At 33.1% G+C, this 26,542-nt stretch overlaps 1 protein-coding gene across 1 annotated transcript in view; it reads right to left on the bottom strand.

The window, feature by feature from the left end:
- Positions 1-860: 860 nt before the first annotated feature.
- The window catches only part of LOC124371394 (protein LSM14 homolog B-like), a gene marked incomplete at its 3' end in the record, with an annotated part of 28,545 nt that continues 2,863 nt past the window's right edge, over positions 861-26,542 (bottom strand). The window contains 9 exon segments of the mRNA XM_046829724.1: positions 861-1,082; positions 5,096-5,281; positions 5,549-5,573; positions 5,575-5,735; positions 8,189-8,292; positions 8,733-8,932; positions 11,434-11,576; positions 14,449-14,710; positions 15,765-15,910. Of these exon segments, the coding sequence (XP_046685680.1) occupies positions 861-1,082; positions 5,096-5,281; positions 5,549-5,573; positions 5,575-5,735; positions 8,189-8,292; positions 8,733-8,932; positions 11,434-11,576; positions 14,449-14,710; positions 15,765-15,910 (1,449 nt within the window).

Below are 26,542 nucleotides of genomic sequence, written 5' to 3'. Positions count from 1 at the left end.
GATTCCTTGCTAATATAAAAGCGTTAAATCTTCAATCCATTTCATCATCTCCATTTACTTCTAGTTCATCAGCTACTTTGTTCACTTTTCACTATCTTCGTTATTTATTTCCCACATTATCTTCTTCAGAATCGCTCCCACCAAATTCTTCCTCAGATTCTGATTCATTGAAAATGTCATTTAAAATCTTTCAACACACTCCCCGGTGGCCCATATTGCCATAAAAGAAACAATAACAATAACACCAGTTGTCTGTATGATTAGCAGAAATGATGCTTATAATCACACAAAAAAAAGACACAACTTGTTGAGAAAAATTAGTTTACACTAATAACGCGCGTGGGGTAAATCTGACCCCAAATCTCAAAAGTGAGGTTATGGCTTGTCAAACGCTAAATAACAAACACGTGTGGGCATTGTCGGCCTTCAACTAGGCTAGGAACCCAACTGCTACTGAAAACAACAAGGGAATGGGTTGCCCAACTGCTGAGGAGTTATGAACAAAAATGCCCGCGTGGGGTCACATTTACCCCACGCGAGTGTTTGCAGGGTTTTAAAGACAAATCAAGACAAAATTTTACATTAAAATTTTCCATACTACAACAATTTATGTTCGTTTCTTTTTTGTATTACAAATTTAAATATAATTTGGCTCCTCTTACCAATTATGTTGATATTGAGTGACAAAGTGTAATAAAAAAATCGGTCATATTGGCAAATATGGAATTTAGAGAATCTTGATTACATCCAATATTTTAAACCAATATGTTAAGATGCTAAATAAAGTTTTATGAAATTCTAAATAAAAAATACTAATCTTATTTTGTCAACCATCACTAGTATTTGGAAGCATCACTTACCAGGAGGAGTTCTGGTTTGTTGTGTTGTTGGGGGAGGTCTGGACTGAGGGTTCGGTTGGTCTGGCCTCGCATGTTGTAACCCCGATAGCCTCCGGGTACATGCCTCGGCCTCCATAGTACCCTCCACGACCCCGGTAGCCTCCCCTTCGAGCTGATGAAAACCTCCAAAAGTTTCAGAGTTCAGCTTCCGCTCCGTCCTCCAGGTCGGTTCTCTGAGATCGTCTGTAAAATCAAAATTAAAAATTATACAAATGTCATAAAGTTTCATAATTTAGACTGAAGTCAATGAATAGATAAACAAATAGAAACCTCTTTTTAAGTTGGCCGTGGCCTGTAACTTGCAACACAACATTCAACTATCATATATAAATTTACAGTGCCTTAGAAATGGTTTCAAGACTTTTAGTGTTAGAGATTTCCACAATATACTTGGAGCAAAAATTATCTGAATGATATATCAGAAGTAGTTTTGATAATAATTAAAAGTAATTGAAAACATTGATTGACATGTAGTGCTTTGGATAAAACCTCATTAAGGTGGTACAATTTATTTTTGGAGTTGAAAAGTATTTTTGTTTAAAATTCAAAACTCTTTAAGATAACTTTCATGAATACAGAAAAAAGTACAATTATATTTTAAATCGCTTCATGTAAAATTACGGGCTCTCAAAGGAGGTAATTTAAAGCCATTTTAAAATAAGGTCCAAAAATTTTAAAAAGCTGCATGTACTAATCTTAACAAAAATATTTGTGATAAATGAATAATACATGCTGTACAAAAAATTTCACATTTCTTATCTTAAACTGTTTTTATTTAAGTCTGATTACAACATTGCTTCAATTTCATATTTATTTCCTGTATTATTTTAAGTACTAGCTGCTTTAAGAAGGCCGGTCTCACACCACAGGGCCATCCATCCACTGGGTGGATGCGTTGAGATGCTCGGTAAAGATCACTCGCCTGGGTATTTGGATTAATTGGAATACCGCTCACTGGTGGTCCGTCCAACTGATAGAAGAAAATTACACACAGCAGATGGATGCTTTTTAATTACTCGCTGAGTGATTTTTACAGGCAACAACCCACGTGGACGTTTTCAGCTGTGCGTGTACACAGCATCACGTCAACAGCTCCCACCGCACTAATTCCCTTGCTGCATGGTCTCTTTATTGGTAGCTAAACACTGTTTATCAGTGTTATTCGAACCTCAATTAAAAATTTACAGTTGTTTTTATTTAATCAATTGTGACTAATTATGGAGCAGCTGATAAAAGTAGTGAGAATACATGCAGTGCTGTGGGATACTCGCCAGGGTATGGATATACTCGTCGGATTATCAAAACCAAACATCATGTATCACCCACCACGAACATAATTTTTTCTCTTTTACTAACTGAACACAGAAGGACTGTATTTTCCTCATCACTGCTGGAAGCGTCAGCAACAGTTAATGGTCACATTTACCATAAACTCACTGTTACAACCGAGGTACATTAATGCCATTATTTAAATGTTTTCCTGATGGAGATTGCAACTGAGACGAGATGAAAAAAGTTTGTTTGTTGCATCCAGCGGATGGACGTTTGCTGCGGTAGTACCCTGGGTATGTCCCAAGACATAAAATTCCATCCATTGGATGGTTAGAGGTTGAAATAAATTTGTAGTATTCCAAATTTAAAGTTGATAACTTAATCCTTAACAGAGAATTGTATTTCCATGGAATGAGAAATGTATTAGTTATTTTTTTTGTAGATGGTACACTTACAAGATATTTTATATATGTGTAAAACATTAATCTGAAGTTTATTACCAACATTTGAAACAGAATTTAAACACAACCGACAATAAAATCCAGTACAACCAAATTACTGTTCTTTTAATACATATAAAACTATGAAGAAGTACAAATTACTTGCACAAAAAATTATACAGGTTTTATGGCAGTTTTTTGTTCTTTTTTCAATTCATAATCAGCAAATGTTTGACATGAATTTTGATTGTGTGTTAAGTTTCAGATAGGGCTACCACTACACTACATTTAATACAAATCTGAGACGGTTGAATCAACTGTGTTAATTATATACAGATTAAAGGCCTAATTCTGACTCTAAGGGAAATCTATATGGTCTCCTTGTAGAAATAATCATATAAGCACAAAAAAAAGAAATGTAATTCACAAGACCTCAGTCATCTCGTCATGAAAATTGACATTCTAAATCAATATTTAATGGGGACGCACAACTTGTTTTACTTACTTTTTATACCAAGTAATAATTACTCAGAACCACAAGGCAGGTTGAGATTTTGTTCAGCAGACAAGATAACAAACATACTGATATAAATAACTGAATCATTTTTTGTTTTCAACAATGTGTTTCTTCATAAGCAATTGAACTGTATCTTTATTAACAGAAGTACATTAAAATATTGAGCAATGTCAAGATTTTATTTGAAATCTGATTTTAATATGAGCTGGTTGACATGTGATAGGTATAACCTGTTGTCTGGCCTTGATTGAACCATTGACTGCTTGTCTAAAACTAACATGTTATTTTTCAGCTCGTAAAATGGAAAATTTTCTGAGAGTTTTAGAACTTTGCGGAGAACATACTCAATGAAAGTAAAAATAAAGTGAATGTTGGGTAACTTTTAAGACACCAAAAAATTTTGAGGGGAAAGTATTGATAAAGAAATTTTAAAAAATTATGCGACACGGCCTACACATAACCTTCAAACTTGGGAATGGCCAAGACAAGCTAATGATCCCATATAATTTTGTTTTTTAGTTAGTGGTAGATCCGGGTTAAAAAATCCAATTGTTGCTTAAGCAGCTAAAATGCTTAAAATATAAATTCAACATGTTATATGGTTGTTTAATAGTTTAACCCTTATTAACCAACCCGGGCGGACAATTATATTGTCCGCCGATTTCATGTTTTGAAAATTTAAAATATATTGGCTCAAGAAATTATATATATTTAATTGTGTTTATAGTTTTTTGTAGTTTTATCGGTGATTTAGTAATCAATATAAATCCATATCTATTTAAAATTTAAAAGTCTTTGACTTTTTTTTATTCTAAATACTGAGTTGTCCACAGCTGATCAATGTGTTTTGCCCAAACACATTTGCAATTAGGCCTACCAGATAAAATAAAAAAAAATTGTAAATATATTAAAATAGTGTTTGTAAAAATGTTTAAATATAGATTTTGTGACAGTGATAGTGAAAAAAACTTCATTTGGTTCAATGATTGGAACTCTTTTGATGCTATTGATGAGTGATTTGTATTTGTTTTTATTTTTATTTTTCAAAAAATTGCACATAACAAATTTATTTTATTTTATTATAAAATTATTATTATTTGTTGCCCTAAGGGTATGAAATTTTGATATGTTATAGTTAATTAAATGCAGAACTGAAATATTTGGCTCTCCATAGTAAAGTTTTTAATAATTTCTTGTAGTTTTAAAGGCTTAAAAGTTATTTTTTAACATTTTTTAAAAGTTTATAAACATAAAAAAGATATAATAGCTAATGATTAAATTGCTTTGATAAACTTTAAAATTCTTTTATTTAGTTAGAAAATTTAATTCTGCAAATTTTGGATACCAGAAACATTACAATAGCCTGAGTAATAAATCAGAAAAATAATTTGTTATAAAAAGACGTAGAAAAACAAAGCAGTGAGCATGCAGCAGTTTTATGAGACTTTCATAAAATAACTTTAAGAGAACATAATTTTTTCTCCCGGGTTTAATTGACTTTAAGCAACCACACAATGATTTTCATTGAAAACTGAAAAATTAATTCGGTAGATGAGAGTTAAAAAATATTTGAATTTCAATTGGTAGTCAATAGGTTAAAAGTTTTGATGAACTATTTTGAACACATAGATACTATTTTGAACTAAAAAACAATTAGATACTTTGGTTAAATGTTTAATGGAAGTATTATATATCATGGTGTTATTACTCTCCCTTTATATAAAAAATTACTTGCTCCAACTAACACAAGAATGGTAAGATAAAATTTACACCTGAAGGCAAGTTAGGTCTACTGCATTACCTTTGCACAATACTCTTTTGTGATATTATTAATTAAAAAACTTAAGAATTTGTTAGTATGTTATATTATTTGGAGACCTCACGAATACAATAACGAAACCAAGCAACGAACTGGAATTATGAAACCGTATCAAGCAGTTACTACTATTACACAAACATTAACTAACCCTTTGCTCCTCTCGACTGCCTCACAGCTAATGTTGTCCAAAAGAAGCTCTTGGTCTTATCGTAGTAGACAACATGCTCATGTTCTGGGTCCTCCTCTGGTTCTCCCTCTCCCAGTCCGGTCTCGTTTCCAGAGTCGTCCTTCTTGTCTTCTCCATTAACCTTGGGTGCTGCAGCTTCTCCCTCTCCTAGGACACCACATTGTCATGACCAACAAATTTCTACTGTAGAAATACAATTAAGTATTCAGTCCTCATCCTAACCTAAGATGATGAGGCATCTTCCTCATTTATAAACTACTTTATTACAAATCTTGAGTAACTAACGAGTTGTTAATTGTTGATTGCACAATCTGTACATTTTTCTCTCTTGATATTCAAAATGTACTTGAGGCTACAATTGCTACCTCTCAGGTTCCAGCACAAGTAAATAAGTTAACAACTAACAAGACTCACCACTAATCTTCAGTTTAGCAGTTTTTACTTCTGAGCTCTTCAAACTCTGAGTTGGCCTTGTCAAAGTCGTACTCTTCATCAAACTTAAGAGTATTCTTCTTAACAGCTGCTGTATTGTTCTGCTGTGGCTGGTTCTGTGGACCTGAGCCTGGCGCTCTGTTGAAGTTGCCACCAGGGCCACCTCGACCTTTAACACCAAAATATCACTTACCGTAAGGAACAGTGTGATGAGTGAGGTGTTCTACTGTTACATAACATTACCAGTCATTGATTCTTGGCAGATGTTCTGATTTCCGATAACCAATGGAAATCAAGGTTTAAAACGCTAATAAACATCCGATAAACCAATGGAAATCAAGGTTTAACACGCTAATTAACATCTGATAACCATGGAAATCAAGGTTTTAACACACTAATTAACATCTGATAACCAATGGAAAAATCAAGGTTTAAACACGCTAATTAACATCTGATAACCAATGGAAATCAAGGTTTAACATGGAGTCAGAATCATGGATATCCTAGTCCTAGATATTTTGTTAAGATGTTAGAATTCAGAAATCCTATTCCTTCATCAGACAATCACAATAAACTAATCCAGAATCTAACAAGAGTTTCTATAAGGATTTTTTGGGAATGGAATTTTTTTCTGGAATACTTAGGAGAAAAGGTTTTTCCACCTAAGTCACTAGGCAGTATTGCATTATTCTTTTAATTATTAAGTGTACTGAGGCTTTCAAGACCACTTTCCCCCCCAACATGTTGCCTACACTGCCCTGTAGTCTGTTCTTCCCTTCTGCAACAAGACCAATTCGAAGTCAGTACGTTGAGAACTGTCAATGTGATGATGTTTCATGAATTCAATTCTCTCACCAAGTGCAAAATACACAATGTCCTTTATCTCGTTTAGAAAGAGAAAAAACCTTGGTTGAGGTTTATTGAGGTATATGGTAATAAATCTATGAATTGTATGAGTGTGTTCAAGTGATACTGTGAGTTGGAAAACGGCCATACATCTGTGCATGATCATCAGAGGAGAGGATAACCTTCAATTGTGACTGAAATTCTGGGAAAACTTGAAAATGGTGTTCCGTAATGATCGCAGATTGACTGTGGGAAACTGTCCGTATGGTAGGTTCCAAAACAGCTGACAGACCAACATAAGGTGAATCGAGTGGAGGTCGGACACAGAGTCTTTGAAATGCTACAAACTCCATGGAATTTTCTCTGCTCCATCAATTGCAATTGTGCACTTTTTATTATAAAAACTCAACTGGAGTTTTTTCCCTTTCAAACAATATAAGATAATAAGCACATTTTTTTCACATGGCAGAAGATTAAATTGACATTTTTCACAAAACAAAAAGTTCAAGGAACTCAAAATCCTAAATATTGTGAATTTGTACATATTGCACACAGTAACATACGCAAGGACAAAAACACCGAACCCACTCAAGACGAGACCACAGCTGTACACCTGTACAACCGCCTGACCAAACATGAAAAGAAGCCAAAGTAACATGGGATCCAAGCTTTAGAACCATCTTCCAGCAGCAATGAAGTGGGCAGACGACCAACCGGAAAAAGCGGCTCGCCAGCTGGTTAAAAGATCATTCATTCTACTCCTATAATGAGTTTTTTTGTTCTTGATATTTACTTTACTTGCCTTGCCTATATACGTGAAACTTACCTACATGTTAATTTTGATGCAAAACTGTTCTTGAAGAACATGTTAATAAGGAATATTACATACATATAATGTGTAACAAATTATTATGTACCAAAATCATCTAGTAACAATACTATTATTTTCTAACTTTTTCTGAAAATGGTATACGTCATAATTTCTGTTAACGATCTTTTATAATTTTATAAAAGGACTTAATAATATACCCAAAAGCAGACGCAGGACCGCGATTATCATGTGAACGTACAATGGGTAGCTGTGAGAATTTCCTTCCACTGTAATCATAAAAAATTACCCCAATAGCAATAGAAATTTATTAAGTACATCATCCACAACGCAAACAAGAAGGCTAATTTTATTATGTCCACTTTCGATCATGAATCAGAGGAAAGAGTACCTGCATTACAAAGTAAATATGTATTATATCGCCAATAATACACAATACATGATTCAGGATACACGATTCTTTTATTATCAAGACAGTTTAAAGGGATAAATCATAAGCAAGAGCAAAAAATGATGTGATTTGTAAAAATTTTAAACTTTAGACCACTTCCAAAATCTATGGTTGAAGCAGAGAGGCTCAACTTGAATGCTTTATGCTAGGTCTGTAAGAGTAATGTGTGGTCTTTGTCTCATAAAATACAACCGTGTACACACTTTGTTTTACTTAAAGTTTACAATAAGTATCTCACTTTCCATTGATTGCTGGCTGGTTATTACGTTATAAATATGAAGAGGGAACCTTTCCAAACCGACACCAGGACACCAATGTGCCTGCCCAGCCAGCAACCTGCTATGTAAGTTATTACTTGTGCTTAACAATCTAATGCTCGGAATTTGTTAACACTGAATTGCCTAAGAATGTATTGTATCTATATAGACCATTCATTTTGTACTATTGGTATAGATTTTTACGAACACAAGGTCGACCAGACTATTGCTATATGTACCTCTGCTGCGAATGCTAGGACCAGCGCCTCCTCTGCCACGATTGACCCAGCCTCCTCGGTTCATGCCCTGCCCTTGTCTCTGTTTGTTGCTGCTGTGGATGGCTCTGCAAAATAACAACAGGTCAGACATTGTAGTTGCTACTTCTAAAACTTTCATATCCAAATGACTTCCGAGTTTGAGAGCAAAGTACTGAAGTAAGAGAGAAACCCCACACCAATTCTTCCACTTTTTATTGCTCTTTATGAAACAAAACAATTTTTTTTAATGACTGACTGGCATTAGTTCAAGCAAGGATGCAAAAAATACCCATTTTCTGGAATTTACCTACATGATACACATTAGTGCTCAACTCAGGCCAGTAAAGTTTCTTCAAAGAGAAGCTATTAAACTGAAAATACTGTATATGCACTTCATAAGTACACAAAAAAATTACCAGTACAATTTAGTAAAAGAATTTAATGGTCAGAAATGTCCATCGAAACAGATAATAATCATATGTTAACACATAACTGTTCAAAAATCATACAACTTCCAGACACCCACCGTAAAAGCCCATCTCTCCGATTGTCTTGATCTCTTTGTACTCTGTAGTCACCGTCTCGTTCCCTCTGGCCTCTGTACTCGTTGTCTCGCATGTTGTTTTGTCCATCCCTCTGACCTCTATATTCATTGTCTCGCATGTTGTGTTTTGTCCATCCCTCGGCCCTCGGAAATCCCTCCGCTGGTACGTTTCCTGATAATTTCTGTCACTTCTGTTTTGACGTCTGTCGAGCAAGCAAACAGAGAGCTTGAATAATTTGTATTACACCACAAAATCATAATTTGAGAACTAAAGGCTAAAGTATTCAGTGTGAATGATTTACAGCTTTGATAAGTGGTGCAGTTAATTTTGGATTAGGAGAACATTATGTTTCGCTCCACGTAAAATTGTGGACATTTAACCTCAGAAACCGGCGGACCCAAATACAGTGTGTCCACAAAGTTATGTTACACTTTTTAATTATTTATAGCTACTACTCTATTATTGATCGCAGATCCTATGAGACATATGTAAATGAAAACAGTTGTTACGAGGGCTGTTCAGAAAGTTGATTACGTTTTGCGCTGTGGCCGCCAGGGGCGGGACTAGCGCGGCCATCTTGGTGTCAGGACGTCCCACCACTCAGTGCTATCCAGCCGTGCTAGCGGGAAGTTCGTGTTGTAACGCGTCTAGTCACAGTGCCTGTTTGAAATGTCTGCCGCAATTGAAAATCCCGCCAACTGTGAGGTGCGCGCAGTAATTAGGTTTTTGACTGCCAAAAAACTGTAAGCCTATAGAAATCTATCGGCAGTTGTGTGATAGTTTATGGGAACAACATTATCACTGAAGGTGGAGTGCGACAATGGGTCATTAAAGTTTTAAAATGGCCCGAACAAATGTTTATGACGAAGAGCGAAGTGGAAGACCCAGTTCATAGTGACTGACGAACTTGTTGAGAAAGTTGACGCAAAGGTCCGAGAAAATCGACGGTTAACCATAACGGAACTCTCGCTTAGTTTCCCTCAAATTTCACGAACTTTGTTATACAAAAATCGTCACTGATAAGCTTGGCTTCCACAAGTTTTGTGCAAGATGGGTACCAAAAATCCTGACCGACGTCCACAAAAACCAGCGCATGGCTGCAAGCGTTAACAATTTTGGATGCTTACGACAAAGAGGGTGAATCACTACTCGATCGCATCGTAACTGGCGATGAAACATGGGTGAAACATGTTAACTGCGAGACCAAATTGCAGTCAATGGAGTGGGGACACACAAGTTCACCTCACAAACCAAGAAAATGTTTGCAAACGATGTCGGCAAGAAAGGTTATGGCAACGGTTTTTTTTGGGACAAGAAAGGTGTAATTCTTGTTGATTTCCTGGAACGAGGCACTACAATCAACTCAGAAAGGTATTGCCAAACGTTAAACAACCTCAGAAGAGCGATCCAAAACAAGCGTAGAGGAAAGTTGAGCTCGAAAATTCTGTTGATTTACGATAACGCTCGACCTCACACGGCAAATCACACACGTGAAGTTCTCGAATCATTCCAGTTGGGAGTTGTTTCCTCATCCACCATACAGCCCGGATCTTGCACCAAGTGACTACCACTTGTTCCCAACAATGAAGAAGTGGCTGGCAACGCAGCGCTTTTGACGACGACACAGAGCTGCAGCAAAGAAGTGACAAACTGGTTGAAGACACAGGCGGCAGAATTTTATGAGGAAGGCATTGTCAAGCTCATCCATCGATATGATAAGTGCCTAAATTTGAATGCCGACTATGTTGAAAAGTAGTATTTAAGTGTGGCTTTTCATATGTATATGATAAAAATTGTTTCCTATACTTTGTTAATTTTTAATTCCAAAACGTAATCTACTTTCCGAATAGCCCTCGTAATAAAGTTTTGTATTCATCAGTTGAATCACCCATTATTATCATGTAGTTATGCGTGGCTAACGTTTTTACAAAAACAGTCATAATGGCAACTTTGAAATGAAACATTCAAAACAGTTTTTATAAAGAAGTTTAAAAACATCTGTATGGAAACATGGGTTATATGTTAAATGTTTCCAGTCTATATATAGCTCAAATATTAAAAAAGGAAAACAAAATTTAAGGCTACAAACCTTAACTATTGCATGCTCTAAAAGCATAATGACAAAATAAAAGAAGCTTGACTCTACTGTTGTTTGTATGTATAAAAAGTGACTGGATCACAATTACATAAATGGTATTACTTTTAGCGATCAGGCTACTATTGACTTATCTGGAAATAAGAATCGTCATAATATTCATATATTTAACACTTAAAGCAATGAATCATTTGACAAATTACATATAACCTTGTGACGTGTTAATTTTTTCACCCCATTGACTCCTTTATTTGTCATTACGAGTACTTGATATTGCTTTAACTTTAACTACGAATGAAAAAACCTCTGACTACAAACATTTTTACACTCACACTGAATTCTTACAAAAGTTTTAATCTTCATTAATTTCATAAAAATTACCAATAGTTAAGAAATTAATAATAACTTATATACTATACTAATAATAACTAACTTATTTCAATTAATATGAAATAAAATTACAAAGATTTAAAATTTTATTTACAAGGATTCCGAACAAACTAAAAATAAAATATAAATTTTGAATCATTTCTCTTTTCTGTAATTGGTATAGGATATTGCTTGGCTAAAAAATCGTCATCTCTCACCCTTCTCGAGGTGCTGGCGGCTGGCTGAATGGGTTTCTTGTCCTTGTGTGGTGACACCTGCACTGCCTGGTCTATGGTGGGGGACTTACGGGACAAGGACGGCGTCGAAGACCGGGAGCCTCCCAGTAGCTCTAGAACAGACACTATCACTGGAAACTCTAGTGACTTCCATCCTTGACCTATGCTACACCCAATACCACATTTACTTCTTTCTTTTGTAAGGATTTGCATTTTATGCCTATGTTTATACTTTACTTCAGCCTAGGCTCAGAAAAATATTTGTTTTGTGTGTTTTTTTGTTGTAAGAAAAATGCATCACATAAAGAAAGAAAATTTGCCATGAATGTAAATAATCAAAACAACAATGAAAATTTGTGTGATAGTTTTTGTAACCTATCTGTGCCTTGAACACTATGGTCTTCTGTTCATATATTATTTCTGTATAGATCTTATTATGCAAGAAAATATTTTATTTCACTGTAAAAAGTTTATGCTTACATTTTAAATAACATTTTTTTGACAAATCTATTTATAATAAAACAAGGAGGAAACCTAGGCCATGATTTTTAACATAATTTCTTTGAAACCTATAATTACATAACTGGAAACATACCATAGATCATACAGAGGACGTTTGAATGATTTATGACAATGTGTAAAGCGAATAATACTGAACAATAATTTTATTTGTAAATAGATAACATTTTACCTTTAATCAATTACTATTTACGATTTTAATGTATTAATGGAATGCCTCTTTCCTTTAAGCCAGATTAAAAGTCAGAATTTCCTTTTTTACTGCTCTTATTATAGATTTCACTCCTGATTCATTTCATATAAGGGAACACCTTCAGATGTACATAATATATATATAAATTATCAATATTTCTTGCTTTGATAAAATAATTACTTTTTTACATCAACTTTAGGATGATGTTTTTGAAATAACGTTAAAAACACTTACTGCTAAAATACTAAAAACCAATATTCATACAAGAAAGGATGCTAATACAAAAATACAATACAACAAAATACATAAACAGCTTAGTTATACTTAAAAATATAACTAAGTTTGACTACAAATTAAAATGCAAAATTTAATAAATGTTCACCAGGAAAACAGTCCCAAGAGAAAAAGTGCATAAAATTATGCAGTAGGCATATACAATTTTAACCTCGACCAATTGAGTACAATACTGCAACAAAATTAAAATCCATTAATTCTAATAAAAATGGCAGAAGTTTTTTTTTACATTTAAACGAGCTATGTACATAGGTTTCTGTAAAAATTGAAGTTTTAAAATGAATTAAGGTAGCAAAAAGCGTAAAGTTTTCTCTCAGACAGATTTTTATTCTGAAAGCACATACAAAGTTCTTTTTATGAGCACAGAACTTATGGGCAGCAAACAGGTGGTCAATTTTGTCGCCCAAAAATATCTCATAAAGTCAAAGATTTAGATGCCACACACAATAAAATAATAATATATACTCTAAGACTCAAATGTACAGTTTAGTCTGAAGCCTTAGCTCAGTATAGTTTGCATTACAACGTTATAATTGTTACAAAACCATTCAAAAGCCCTCTGTGATGTTGAATAACTGACGAGAATAGTTCTTCAGTGACAATCTATATCAAGTTGGCTTCTCAAGGTTTATTTATTGATTTATCACGGATATTTTTTTAAAAAGTGAAGAAAAATTATATTTTACTATTTTTAAACACATACTACTGATAGGACCCAGTAATTTAACATTGCATAATCCCTGAAAATATTTTTGGACATCTCATGATCAAGAAAGAAGGATTTTTAACAAAAATATTTTTTCTAGCTCTACCCTTGACGACCAAATAAACATTCTTCATATAGTAGAGTGTAAAAAACTATTTGGTACAGCTACTATTAAATTAATTTATTACGTTAATACAGGATCTTGATTAACTTCATAGAATAAAAAATATGTTTGAATACCAAACTCAAAATAATAAATTGCTGAAATTTGTATTCAACAATTATTTTTGTCATTTAAAAAATTAAAGAAACCAACAAGTTAAATTCATTTTTGGTGAAATAATTATTTAAAGAAAAGAAAATAAGAATTATTTTAATGCATAGACTGAAGACTTTGGATATTAAACATTTCCTCATTACTTTCTCAAAGAAATAAAACTGACAGCAAAAAACAAATAAGCTATATGGGTATCTAACAATGAAAAATGTTTAAATAAATTTATACTCCAACTAATAAAACAGTAGTGATTAAAAAAGTTAAGTATGCTTAGTTCACTTTATTACATATGGAATATTTTTGTTTATGACAGATTATTATAATGATTATTATTATTATCAATAGTAGCCTTTATCATGAGTAGCAGTTTTCAAATAATGTTTTTCTTTAACTGACTGATAGAACAAAATATAGTCCTCTATTACATGTACGTCTAGCTATTTAAAATTTGATTAATTAGATCTTTTAATGATTTAAAATATTTATATTAAACAATGTATTGGCTGTATTATTGTTTACAGAACTTTACTGAAATCAAGGACATTTATCACAAAAAACTGGAATACATTAATATACAAGTATTCAATTTTATATTACAGTGCGATTTAGTAAAAAGATTATTAACAGCGAGATTGCTAATGTGACAAAAAGCAACCTTTCTAAACATTATTACTGTGCTGTAATTGAGTAAGAAACCTTTTTAGGAGAGAACAAGCCATGCATTTTTTTTTATGCTCATGGAACAAATATGGTATGTTACGGAATAAAAACAATACGAGGTAAGAAACATTAGGAACAGTAGTCTGTCCTCTAGAAAAAACTACCACATTAAGCTTTTGTGGTCTTCACACAAGACTTTGTTACGCCTAATGAGATTTCATCTTGTAACAACAGTGTAACTAATCATGCAATAATAATCTTCCAGTGCAAGCAGAAGCGAAGCAGAAGCCATGCAGGTGGGCGAGGGCGACCAGCAACCATGCTCATACCGTAATATTCGGCACCTACCAGTGGTGGGCTCTTTGACAATGGGGATGACAGGAGGAGCGTGGACCTGGACTGGGACAGGAACTGTATGTCCTGGCACAGTCTCCTGAGGGTTAACGTTGACCAACTCACTCGACATTGCCTGCTTGCTCAACGACCGTCCCATGCCCGGCGCCATGTAGTTGGGATACTGCGGCGGGGCCATCGGTGCCGACATCACAGGGTGGTGCGAGTAGCTGTGCCCTGGGTAGTTGCTCGGCATGCTTGGAGCCATACCAGATACCTGGGCACATACCACTCTCTCAAAACATGTATTTTAAGTAGCACATTCAGATTTATAAAAAAAAATAGCCATATACAACATATTATAAACATTTATTCCTTACATAATTTATTCAACACAAATGGGAAAAATCTGTCAAATATATAGTGGTGACTATCAAAGGGCAACTCCATTCTTACCAAAGATTGTTCTCTCTTGAGGCTAATGACTCAATCAAACACCATTTCATTTATAAATAAACATCAGACACTTTATCTATCCTGATAAGATGGTTTGTAAAAGGACTAAAATTTCTTGATCACTAAGTTACATATTTTTTAAGGCACAAATTTAATAATTTATCACACCACCAGTTGGATGATAGTAAAATAAATTAAAATGCATTAACAACATAACATTTCTACAGAGATATCTTGTAGAGCCCATGCATTTATAACAACTGCAAGCAACGTTAAAAATAAAAATGTAATCTAGTCAATTAGCTATATCAAGGAGTTATATAAATATATTCACAAAAATGTTAACCATTTGATGAATAACATCTCCACTAAGATTTACTTCCAAATTTTTGTTTAAGAAATTTTAGTTGCATGAAACTGACTAAAAGAATGTATTGTAACTTTGATTAGTTTCTAAAAATTTAGTTTATTTTATCAAAATACAAATCTCATATATGAACTTTGTTGACAACAAATACAAACAAGACAAAAGAAATTTCTTTATTTACATAATCTTTATGAATAGTAATAAAGTCACTAACTATGAAATATCATCTACAAGAAATAACCTGGAGTTACTAAATTTTTTAAGTTTATCATAAAAAATTTGCCCTAAATCTATAATATAATAAGTTTTATTCGAATATCAATTTCTATTCACATGAAATTCATCTAACAATAGAACCTTAGGCTATGTGATTATACAATAAAAATTTACTCTCAGCTCATGGAGAATAAGATTCTTACATGACTTATATTAGTTCTGAAAGGAAATATGTTCAAACTTTTGTACAGTGAGTTTAAACTTAACAAACTTTTACAGTGAAGGCACTCACAATTGCAGGATCATTGGGTAACTGCTGAGTATTGACAATGCTGATGTCCTTAATGTCAGAACCGCGGAATAAGATGTATTCGTAGACCTGGCTTTGAGCCGGGACTGGATACTGGGTCTGGCGGTCCTCAGTTCCAAATGAGCGCACTGTAAAAAAATATCAACATTATCCATGACACATTGGTCGCATAAACCAGTGTAGACAATAGAATTATATGAATCATGAATGTATGAGTAAATCAGTACCGTAGTTCAATTAGTTTAATGCTTGATGGTCAAGATATGCAATTTTGTCCTACTTTTAAGACACTTCAGATCATACATTTAAAGTATTCTAAGTATTTAAAGGGACATTCTTTGTTATGGTGAAATAATGGGATTTAGGACATGCAATCGTTATCATTACAAAAAGTTTACATTTTGTAACATACAGGGTGGGCAGCCCACCAGTCTGCCTTGTGTAGCAGCCATAAATTCCTTTATTTGCCACAAGTTCTCAGTGAATTAATTTTAAAACATTTTCAATAAACTGCTGCCAAGACTCAGACAGTTCTTATTTTGTCCAACAAGATACTATACAGTAAATCTTAATATGTTTTAAAAAAAAACCAGTGTTAGGCCTAATTATTAAAGAACAAATATTTAATCATCCTTAAAGACTATACATGATTTTCTATTTGTATATTCTTATTTGATATGATTATCTCTATAGTGTAAAATATACTTTTAAATAGTCCTAACAAATTCTTATAAACAAGTTCAAACTAGGTCTACATAACTAATTCTATGTAAGTTTCCTCTTACTACTGATAACAATCCATATAACACAGTAACTAGTCTGTACAAAGTAAATGTTCTTGTTTATATTTATTCACTGCTACCACTGCGAGAGATCTCTGTAAAATACGTGTTAAATTATTACCAACAGAATACAGAGCAAAGCTTATATTTATTACAATTTTAAAATAAAATAGCAAAATTGGTATTTTGGCTTTTTACCTATGAATTCCCAAATTCTACTTAATATCCAAGTAACACAATAGCATTTGGGATATTCTTTAATGTTTGCATAAAATGTTCTATCCTTGTGAACAGTCAAAATAATGTATGTGTTGTAAATTTATTTGTTTATTTTTTAATCAATCATTAAAATTTGTTTGAGCAAAACAGAATTTTTGTTTTGTGACAAAAATAATAATATCCCAGCTTAGAGTAGTCTGAAGACAAATGGATTTATGTCACAGGTGGCTTTCATCTTTATATATTTAACTGGAGACACATTATTAGTTTAGAAGGTTGGTTTTTGCAACACTGATGGTATGACAATAATGATGATACACTCATAAACATATTCCAACATTTAAAAACTCCATAATCTTGAAATCTCATGAGACAAAAATTGTTATAGTCTGTTCTAAAATTAATAATATATAATAAGCCTACACTTAAACACATGGTCTTAGTTTAGCTGCAACCAAAAGATTCAAGGTTAGTACTTATATTTAAAAAATTTAATAGTATTAACAAAATTACACATAAAACATTAATTGGTCGAGGGCGATAATTTAACACCTAACTTATTATGGAATACAGGATGTACATAATGTACATAGTAATGGGAACTCACACCAAACTGGCGTGTACACCAGTAGTAAAATATTCTTTTAAATGAGAACCCACATTCATTACATTTTGAAATTTTGTAAGTTTGTAGTAAGTTATAATGTAAGAAAGATATATTATTCAAATAAATTGAAGGGGACATACTGGGTTTTTCAAAAACTGTTTTTGGGAGTATAGAAAATATCTCAAAACGTACAAACCTAGTCATGTGATACATTAATTAAAGAAAATTTCAAATGGATAGAATGCCATGAATTTCAGTATTTTATCTTTTTTAGTGCTTAGTTACTTTCTTTAGAAAATACTAAGACACAAGAAAAAAGAACATTTTTTAAGATATTTTAAAAAGCTGTAAAATTTTAATTCCACACAAAATTGGTCTTAATGCTCTTAACAATAGTGTATGATACATTTGATCATTAATATTAACTGCTAATATAACTGCAGTCCGAAAGATAGATGCATTAAATTTATCTGTAGATGGATTACAAATTTCCAAATGCAACCAAATTTGGTGTAGAGATTAGTAAAGGTTACATGAAATAACCATCTCAGAGACAATACTATTAAAATTATAATTTCATTGTTTGTGAGACCAATTTAGTTATTGGGTATCAGAGGTTAGTCAATTTCAATGTGGTTGATAGATTGTTTTTCATTATAAATTGAATCCTCCCTTCATTAATTTAAAATATAAAAAATATTTATACACAAAGGAAAAAAGTACATTTTAAAACTTTCTATGATTTAAAATGTTTCAACTTGTACGATAACTAAAAGCCAATTCTGTGTATTATTTGTTTTTTCCCTCAACAAACTTCTTAAATAATTTGCAATGTAACAATTTTTTTTATTCTAAACCTTTTCTTTCTTTTTTTAAAAAAATATATATACTGCACAAAATTTCATAATACTGCAATAAGGTATTTAATTTCTTTCCTAATATTGTTAAATCTAAAAAGATTTTTAATTACTTTAAAATGCCTTTTTTTGAAAGAAAAGATTCTTTTGCTCAAGTAGATTTATTGCATCTTAATGAAACTACTGTCATGACCAGTAAAAATTTTGATAATATTTTTATAATAGGTCTAGTAATTAATTGTCAAAATATTCCAATTTATGTCACATTTGACTTGATATAGGCTATAACAGATACTTATTGAAATAGGCTGACTGAGAAAAGTATAAAAAAAAATAGGTAAATGCGTAAGAAAAAGTGAAGGATTAAGAAATGTAATGCCTGTAAACACAAACACTATTGTATGCATTTCATAAAATGTTCATTTTGTTTTTAAATGGTAAACTTTATTCACTGTGTCCTTACCTCAGCCATTCTTGAACACTGGCATTATACTTGAAGAACGGCCAGCCTTCTAGCCTGGCCTGAGCACAGGCTCCAATGTGATAATCTTTACACTCTTTTTTATATATTAAACAACATAAATAAATAATACAGTAATACGTTTCAGATCAAAACTAAAAACTATTTTTTCACATTGAGAGGCATAAGTTATTTGGACAAGTCTGTGGCAGATTGGAAAAATAGGCTACAACATATTTAATATTAAAAAAAATCATTATATATATATATAGCATAGGCCTATACATTAGCCACTAAGCTGTATTATAGTCAAAGTCGTATCATTACAAAATTCTGGTGGTAACTTCATGGTAATAGGACAATATTCCTCTCTGTCAAGATTAAAAGGGGATCCATTTAAATTAAATTTATTGGTCTGTAAGAGAAATATTCTATCCATTTATTTCATACTAGCTGTTACCCGCGGCTTCGCACACAATTTTTAGAACCGAAGTCCTTATAAAAAGCAATTATGATGTAATATGATGGGAGTCCTACAAACATTTTAAAACATAAGTAGGCATACAACAGGTAGATATTATTTAAGTTCGTGGTAAATAGTATCAGAGTTTAACTTAATTATTATATCATGTTTAGCACGTGTAGGAGCATTTCTGGTTCTAATTAATTATATACATAACGTCACAGCTGAATCTGCCTTGTAATCCCGATCAAGGAAACACAAATCTCGGATCACACAGGTCTCGGAAACTTACTTTGGTCAAAAAGTGTATATTTCCAGCCCTTGTCATATATTTCAAGTCTAAGATATTTCCAGTACCATAGTAGAGTTTGCCTTGTTCTGACGAAGAAAAAAATATATATACTTACATAGGACCGAGATGCCTACTTCGGTTAAAAAGTGCCTACTTAAGACCGTTTAAATTCACTTACCTAATATGTCACAGGTTAGCTTGCCATATTGCCTCGATTAAAAAACTATATACGTTCGATTATATGGTTCTCAGAAATCTATTTTGGTCAAAATCGTGTTGGCATAGTTGAGTTTGCTAGGACTGAAAAGCCTATTACGACCTAGGGGGAAGTCCTACCTACTTCTTATGTACTTCCGGTATAAGGGGGAAATCCTTATTAAGGTTATGCAACATTCCAAAATAATCGTTATTAAAGTTTTGCGTTACACTTGTTTTTTGGACTGTAGCCAGGAAAAGAATTAAACATTAAGGTATGTTAGTATTCATTTGTCTGTTTTTTTTCCGTAAGCCATTGTTAAAATGTAATATCATAATGTCAAGGAAGCCCACCAGTTTAAAGTAACTTATGTGAAAACATTCATAACTTTGTTCATTAAGGTTAGTTTTATAATAGCATTTAATGCATTAGATGATTTTAATTCGTCAATGGCGCAATCTGGAGTAAAATTTATATATTCATGTTTTATTTACTATCTGCATTACACTACCGAAAAGCCCTTGTGCATGGCAGTAGGCCGCCCCAAGGGGGGGGGGGGGAAAGCACTGTTTACTTATTAATGATAAAATTCAAATGTAAACAGATGTTTCAGAAAGTTTGTCGAACTATAGCTGTCAAAATACGTTTTGTTCTTATCATACCATTAGAATAAAAACAAACTAATTTTTCAACTTGAATTCGACTTTATTTGGTGAAATGAATGTGTTATGGGTGGTAAAAAGCACTCTAAATTTTAATTCAGAGCAAAATCTATACCTGTTGCAAATTTCAGCACAATCCGTAGAGCAGTTTCAACGTGATTCGAGGACAAACCTCGAAACATCCAAACTTTCGCATTTATAATATTAGTGGGATTGTCAAATTGGCTCACATTGATATAAATCCGTAAGTTCTTTCTTTTGAAACTAGATGTTTGAAAAGCCCTAAACTAAAAAAAACCACTCCTTCAAAATACCAAGTAAAATTAAAGGATTAAGCATGGCGCCCACTGCGACCCGCTCGGCCCGGTGAAGTCAAAATTCACGCAATCAAAAGACACCTGTCCACTGCTATCAGCTCGTCCTTTTTGTGAAGTCGAAATACACGCAATCAAATGAACACCCGCCAACTGCGACCGGTCGAGCCCAGCCCACCCCAGTCTTTTATACTCTGTCAAAATACATACGATCAAATGGACACGCACCCACTGTGAGCAGCCTGGCCCAAGCGGACTCGGCCCACTCAGCACCGGCACAGTCGCCTCAAGGGCCTGTCGCAGTGGGCGCCGTGCTTAACTTTTTGTAAGGATAGTATTTACTATGACCTCTTTCAGCACAAAAATTATCATATTTGGAGCTCTTCATCCAATCTGATAATAAAAAACAAGTAAGCCAGGGCTTGTTCTGATCTGACAGTCTATTTAATTTTGGTACGTTGGCATTACACGGAGTAAATGTCCCTATCTACTACTTGTTATTAAGCAATATAAGTAGGAAAATATATATACAGGGTGTATATTATGTCTGGAAACACCCAAATATAATCCTTTAATAATTTTAAATATAAATTTGAAACCTCTTACAATCGTGATAGAGATTGGGCATCTACTTTTTGGAACAATGTTTTGTTATGTCACACCAACGGGGGACGTCCTGCGAGGGTATCGTGAATATTCTTAATGGAAGCCTATACCTTTGTGATACATAATTTTAAAGGTAATAGCTTACTGAATTGAATGCCACAAACCGCATCTCAAGGGAATTATTCTATCAGAAAATAGAGCATTTTTAGTATTGAAAATTTACTGATGTTCAACAATGTAATTTTAACATGGTTCTTGCCACAAAATGTGTTACACTAATTTTTTAGCATTTTTTTAAATGTTCAATTAAATATAAAACAAAAAATTTCATTTTAAGCTCGGTTCTATTAGCACAAATTTGCCAGTTTTTTATTACAGTACAATTATGGAAATAACTTATGTTATTGATTTCTTATTTACAAATAAAAAATAATGTATGCTGTTAGAAATGTCTTACAACAAACGTTTTACCTGCATTTGGTGTCAAAGCAATTGTTCGAACTGTGTTCCTTCTACGGTTTGACAATGAGCCAATCTTTGTGTAAAATGATTCGACAGAGTTGCCTAACATTTCTTCAGTTATCAAAGCAATCTCCTCTATAATCCTGTTTCTTAGGTCTTCCAAATTATGAGGCTTTCTTCTATAAACATTGGATTTTAAATGACCCCATAGAAAATAATCGATTGGTGACAAATCCGGAGATCTTGGAGGCCATTCGATTTCTCCTCTTCGGCCAATCCATTTATGAGGAAACCTTAAATCCAAATACTCTCTTACCTGTCTCCCATAATGGGGTGGAGCACCATCCTGCTGAAACCATACATTATCAAAGTATTCTCCTGATGCAATTTGAATAGCTGGGGATTATTTCATTTTGGAGCATATTGTAGTAAAGTTCGGCATTTAAATTTCCATTGATGAAAAAGGGTCCAACAATTTTGTTACCTAAAATTCCACCACCATACGTTCAGTTTTTGTGGTTGCTGTGAATGGGACTCAGTAATCCAATGTGGGTTTTCCCTAGCCCAGTAACGGCAATTGTGCCTGTTAACATTGCCATTTAGGAAAAAAGTTGCCTCATCAGGAATATAGTATGTTGGTCAGAAAATCTCTATTGTCATCTCATTTGCGCATCACAAGTTCACAAAACTCAACTCTTCTGTCGTAATCATCCTCACTTAACTGTTGGACTAAATGAACTTTAAATGGTTTGTATTTATTAATTTTAAAAATCTTACTCACAGACATAGGGTGCATATCATGTTGCTGTGCAGCTTTTCTGAGCGATGTATGTGGGTCTTCAATAAATGTTTGCAAAACATCTAGTGCATGTTCTTCATCTGTTGCAGATTGTATCCTACCCGACTTTTGGCCGATTACGTACACTCCCTGTCATTTCAAAACGCTCAATAGTTTTTGATATTGTTGAAACACTTATGGGATTCCTTTCTGGGAAAGTGTCATTAAACAAATTACAAAACTTCCCGATTTAAGATCTTTGACGATGGCCATACCCTCGCATCATCAACAGAGTAATTCGTTCTCTTTCAGACAATTCCATTAAAATGCCAAATAAAAACTGAACTACTGTAATTAGATAACTTGTTGACAGCAATGCTTCAGAGACACTGATTAACTCGACAGGAATGATATGACCTTTGTCCATTTGTAATTCCCAAGCTTAGACCTGTCTAGTGAAAGCTCCATGCTCAACAAACTGAAACCTGTAGACCAGCATGATTAATAACACAATAATGTTTCTCATAGGCTAGTGACCTTTGTCTCTTTAAACCTTCTGCTGACTGGAAAACACCAATTACAGATTCATAAAGTAATCAGAGAAAGTGACTCATAAGTTTTATTCATTGTAATAAAAACTGGTAAATTTGTACTAATGAAACCAGCTTAAAAATAATTGTTTATTTTATTTTAATTGAACATTTAAAAAATGCTAAAAAATTAGTGTAACACATTTTGTGGCAAGAACCATGTTAAAAAATTACATTGTTGAAACATCAGTAAATTTTCTATACTAAAAATGCTCTATTTTCTGATAGAATAATTCCTTTGAGATGCGGTTTGTGGCATTCAATTCAGTAAGCTATTACCTTTAAAATTATGTATCACAAGGTATAGGCTTCCATTAAGAATATTCACGATACCCTCGGCAGGACGTCCCCCCGTTGGTGTGACATAACAAAACATTGTTCCAAAAAGTAGATATGCCCAATCTCTATCACGATTTGTAAGAGGTTTCAAATTTATATTTAAATTATTAAAGGATATATTTGGGTGTTTCCAGACATAATATACACCCTGTATATACGTATGTATTTTAAGTAGAAAAAGGTAAAGTTAACCCTCACAAAATCTGAGCTTGAATGTAGGGTACTATCTGGAGGGATGGTTATATGTTTTTGTCAGTATATATAGCCAATGAAGCCCGCTCACAATGATGACAGAGGCATTTCCGATCAATACTTTTCCAGCATCAGATCACGTAAGACAATCTGTCACGTAAAATGCCCAGTGCGGACCCCGCACTTCTGTCAAAAATGAAAAACATTCCTTAAAATAGTACCCATTATTAAAGCTCAGATTACATGAGTGTTCATATAGGTTAACATTACTACTACAGTAACATATTTATGATAGCCTAATATAAACAAACTTGTATCGCGTTGTGACAAGTAGTTGATAGAGGCAGAGTGGTCTCTGTATAACACCAAAGTACCTAATTTCCAATTAATGCAAAAGTTAATAGAGGAAACATTATCTGCTACTCATTCAAATATTACTTAACACAATACGTTTTTACTTAAATGTATTTATTCTTACTTCAAATACCTCGGAGCAATAGTTAATTCAAAGAGTAATGAACTAATAGAAATACAAAATAGAATAAATTTGGCAAATAGAAGCATGTACGCATTAAATAATATTTTAAAATCAAAATTACTGTCTTACAAAACAAAATTAAGAATATATAAGACTGTTATAAGACCAGTTCTTCTCTATGGAGCAGAGACATGGATTATAGATAAACAGGCAGAAAAGAGATTGGTTACATTCGAGAATAAAATTTTGAGGAAAATTTTCGGACCTATTAGAGATGGAGATGGATGGAGAATCAGGCACAACCAAGAAATCAGAGAGATGTTTCAATCTCCAGACGTTGTAGGAGAAGCAAAGAGCAAGAGACTTCGGTGGGCAGGCCATGTGATGAGGAGGGAGGATGATAAATTGATTAAAGAGGTTTGGAAACACAATCCAGTTGGAAGAAGACCTCGAGGTAGACCCAAAAATCGCTGGAAGGACCAGGTGGAGAAGGACTTGCGGAAATTGAGAGCGGGTCAGGGGGATTGTGAAGACAGGGAGAGATGGAGGCAGCTGGTTGGCGAGGCCAAATACCACCTAGGGCCATGGCCATGGGAGTAAGAGTATGGTGTTTTCGGGGTGCGCAAAAGGCCCTTGAGGCTTAAGTGCATGGCAGTAGGCCGCCCCAAGGAAGAAGAAAAAAAAAAAAAAAAAAAAAAAAAGTAAAATAAAGTGTCTTATAAAAATATTCTTACTAATCAAATTAAGCTCAAGCATGAGTTTAAAACTTGATAATTTAAAAACAATTTTTACTTAGCTAAAGCGCAATCGAGGTTAGAACCATACAATCACTGAGAAATGAAATGGAGAAAAATTGATCTAACCATGAGGTGGAAAAACGAACAAATCAGCTCAATATGGTGAGAAATTTAATCTTGTTCAAATGTACCATTTATTATCTACTGTACCTGAGGCTGTGTTAGAAACATGACTGTCCTATTTTTAAATTATAGTGTATAACCTCGTGTCATCGCGACCAGAAGAGGACAACTTTCTAGAGGACTAATTATCTCCCGTGGATCTGCCACTAGATCTCCCCCTAACCAGCTTTGATGAGGAAAAGATAAACTAATAATAAATAAAATAAATAAATAAATATATGTTTATTGCCATCTTACAAAAATGCATCAGCAAAGTCAAATATACACCTAAGTGGTATAGTCTGGAGGCAATATTATTAATCTAACATTTAAACATATTTAACAAAAGTTGCCAAGAATTTCTTTTTGGGGGAATTATTTTAACTTCTGTACTTTCTAATATAGCTCTGTTCATGGCTTTATAAAATTCATCCATGGCCTCATCTACACCCTCAGCCACGTAAACATCGTTCCAATTTTCAACAAGCAACTTATCTTTTACTTTCTCAAAATGTATCTTTCTTAATTCAAGTAGTTCATTTTTTGGTAACGTCGGTTTTTCATCTAAGACAATTAGAGCTGTTAAACTGTGATCTGTAATATTAATATGAAAAATTCCGGTCTTAAATATTTTCAAATTTTTATGTCTTATAAAAATGTGGTCTAGACAAGAAGAAGAGATATGTGTTATTCTAGTGTATTCATTTATAAGTGAACTGAAACCATTATAAATAAATAAATAAATGTTTATTGCCATCTTACAAAAATGCATCAGCAAAGTCAAATATACACCTAAGTGGTGTAGTCTGGAGGTAATATTATTAATCTAACATTTAAACATATTTAACAAAAGTTGCCAAGAATTTCTCTCTTCCACCTATCTTCATACCTACATAATAAATAATACAATTTCATAAATGATACAACGGAATAAACTTAGGTACTAAACAACATCCTGATCAATCCCTATTACAAGCTATTTAAAATGGACTGTAAAATTGTAAATAAAACTATAACCTATAATATTAGCACCTATCTAGGAAGTTAAAAACATTAAAATATTATACAATCAAAACATTAAAATATTATACAATTAAAAACATTTCAATGTTATACAAAACACTGTTTTTTTACAAAACATGAAACAAAGTATAGTAAATAAGAAGAAAGAAATAAGAATAAACAGGAAGAAATGGAAAACTAGAAATTCACTTCATGAATACTAAAAAACTCAGTCAGATCATAAAAAGGATTCCTCAGTAACCAAGTATACAATTTAGCTTTGAAAATGTTTGTTGGATACTTATCAACTACATTTCTTAATTTGTTATAAATCTTTTGAGAAGTTAGATTTAGATATGGTTCCTAAAGTTCCATAACTATAACACTTAATCCTAGATGATCTACATGCACTTCTACCCGGCGTACTGTAAACGATAGCCGCACAACGACTCCGACAATACCTCCGCTCGCTGGTATATTTACAAGCTTATTGGAAAAAATTGTTGCTCAATAACCAATTGACAATTCTTATATTTTTTTTAGCAATAATATTAAGAATATA

Source organism: Homalodisca vitripennis, unplaced genomic scaffold (genome assembly GCF_021130785.1).
Source record: "Homalodisca vitripennis isolate AUS2020 unplaced genomic scaffold, UT_GWSS_2.1 ScUCBcl_1354;HRSCAF=4868, whole genome shotgun sequence".
NCBI lineage: Eukaryota > Metazoa > Arthropoda > Insecta > Hemiptera > Cicadellidae > Homalodisca > Homalodisca vitripennis.
The sequence above is the reverse complement of the archived record's forward strand: the minus strand, read 5'-3'. Positions and strand labels throughout refer to the sequence as shown.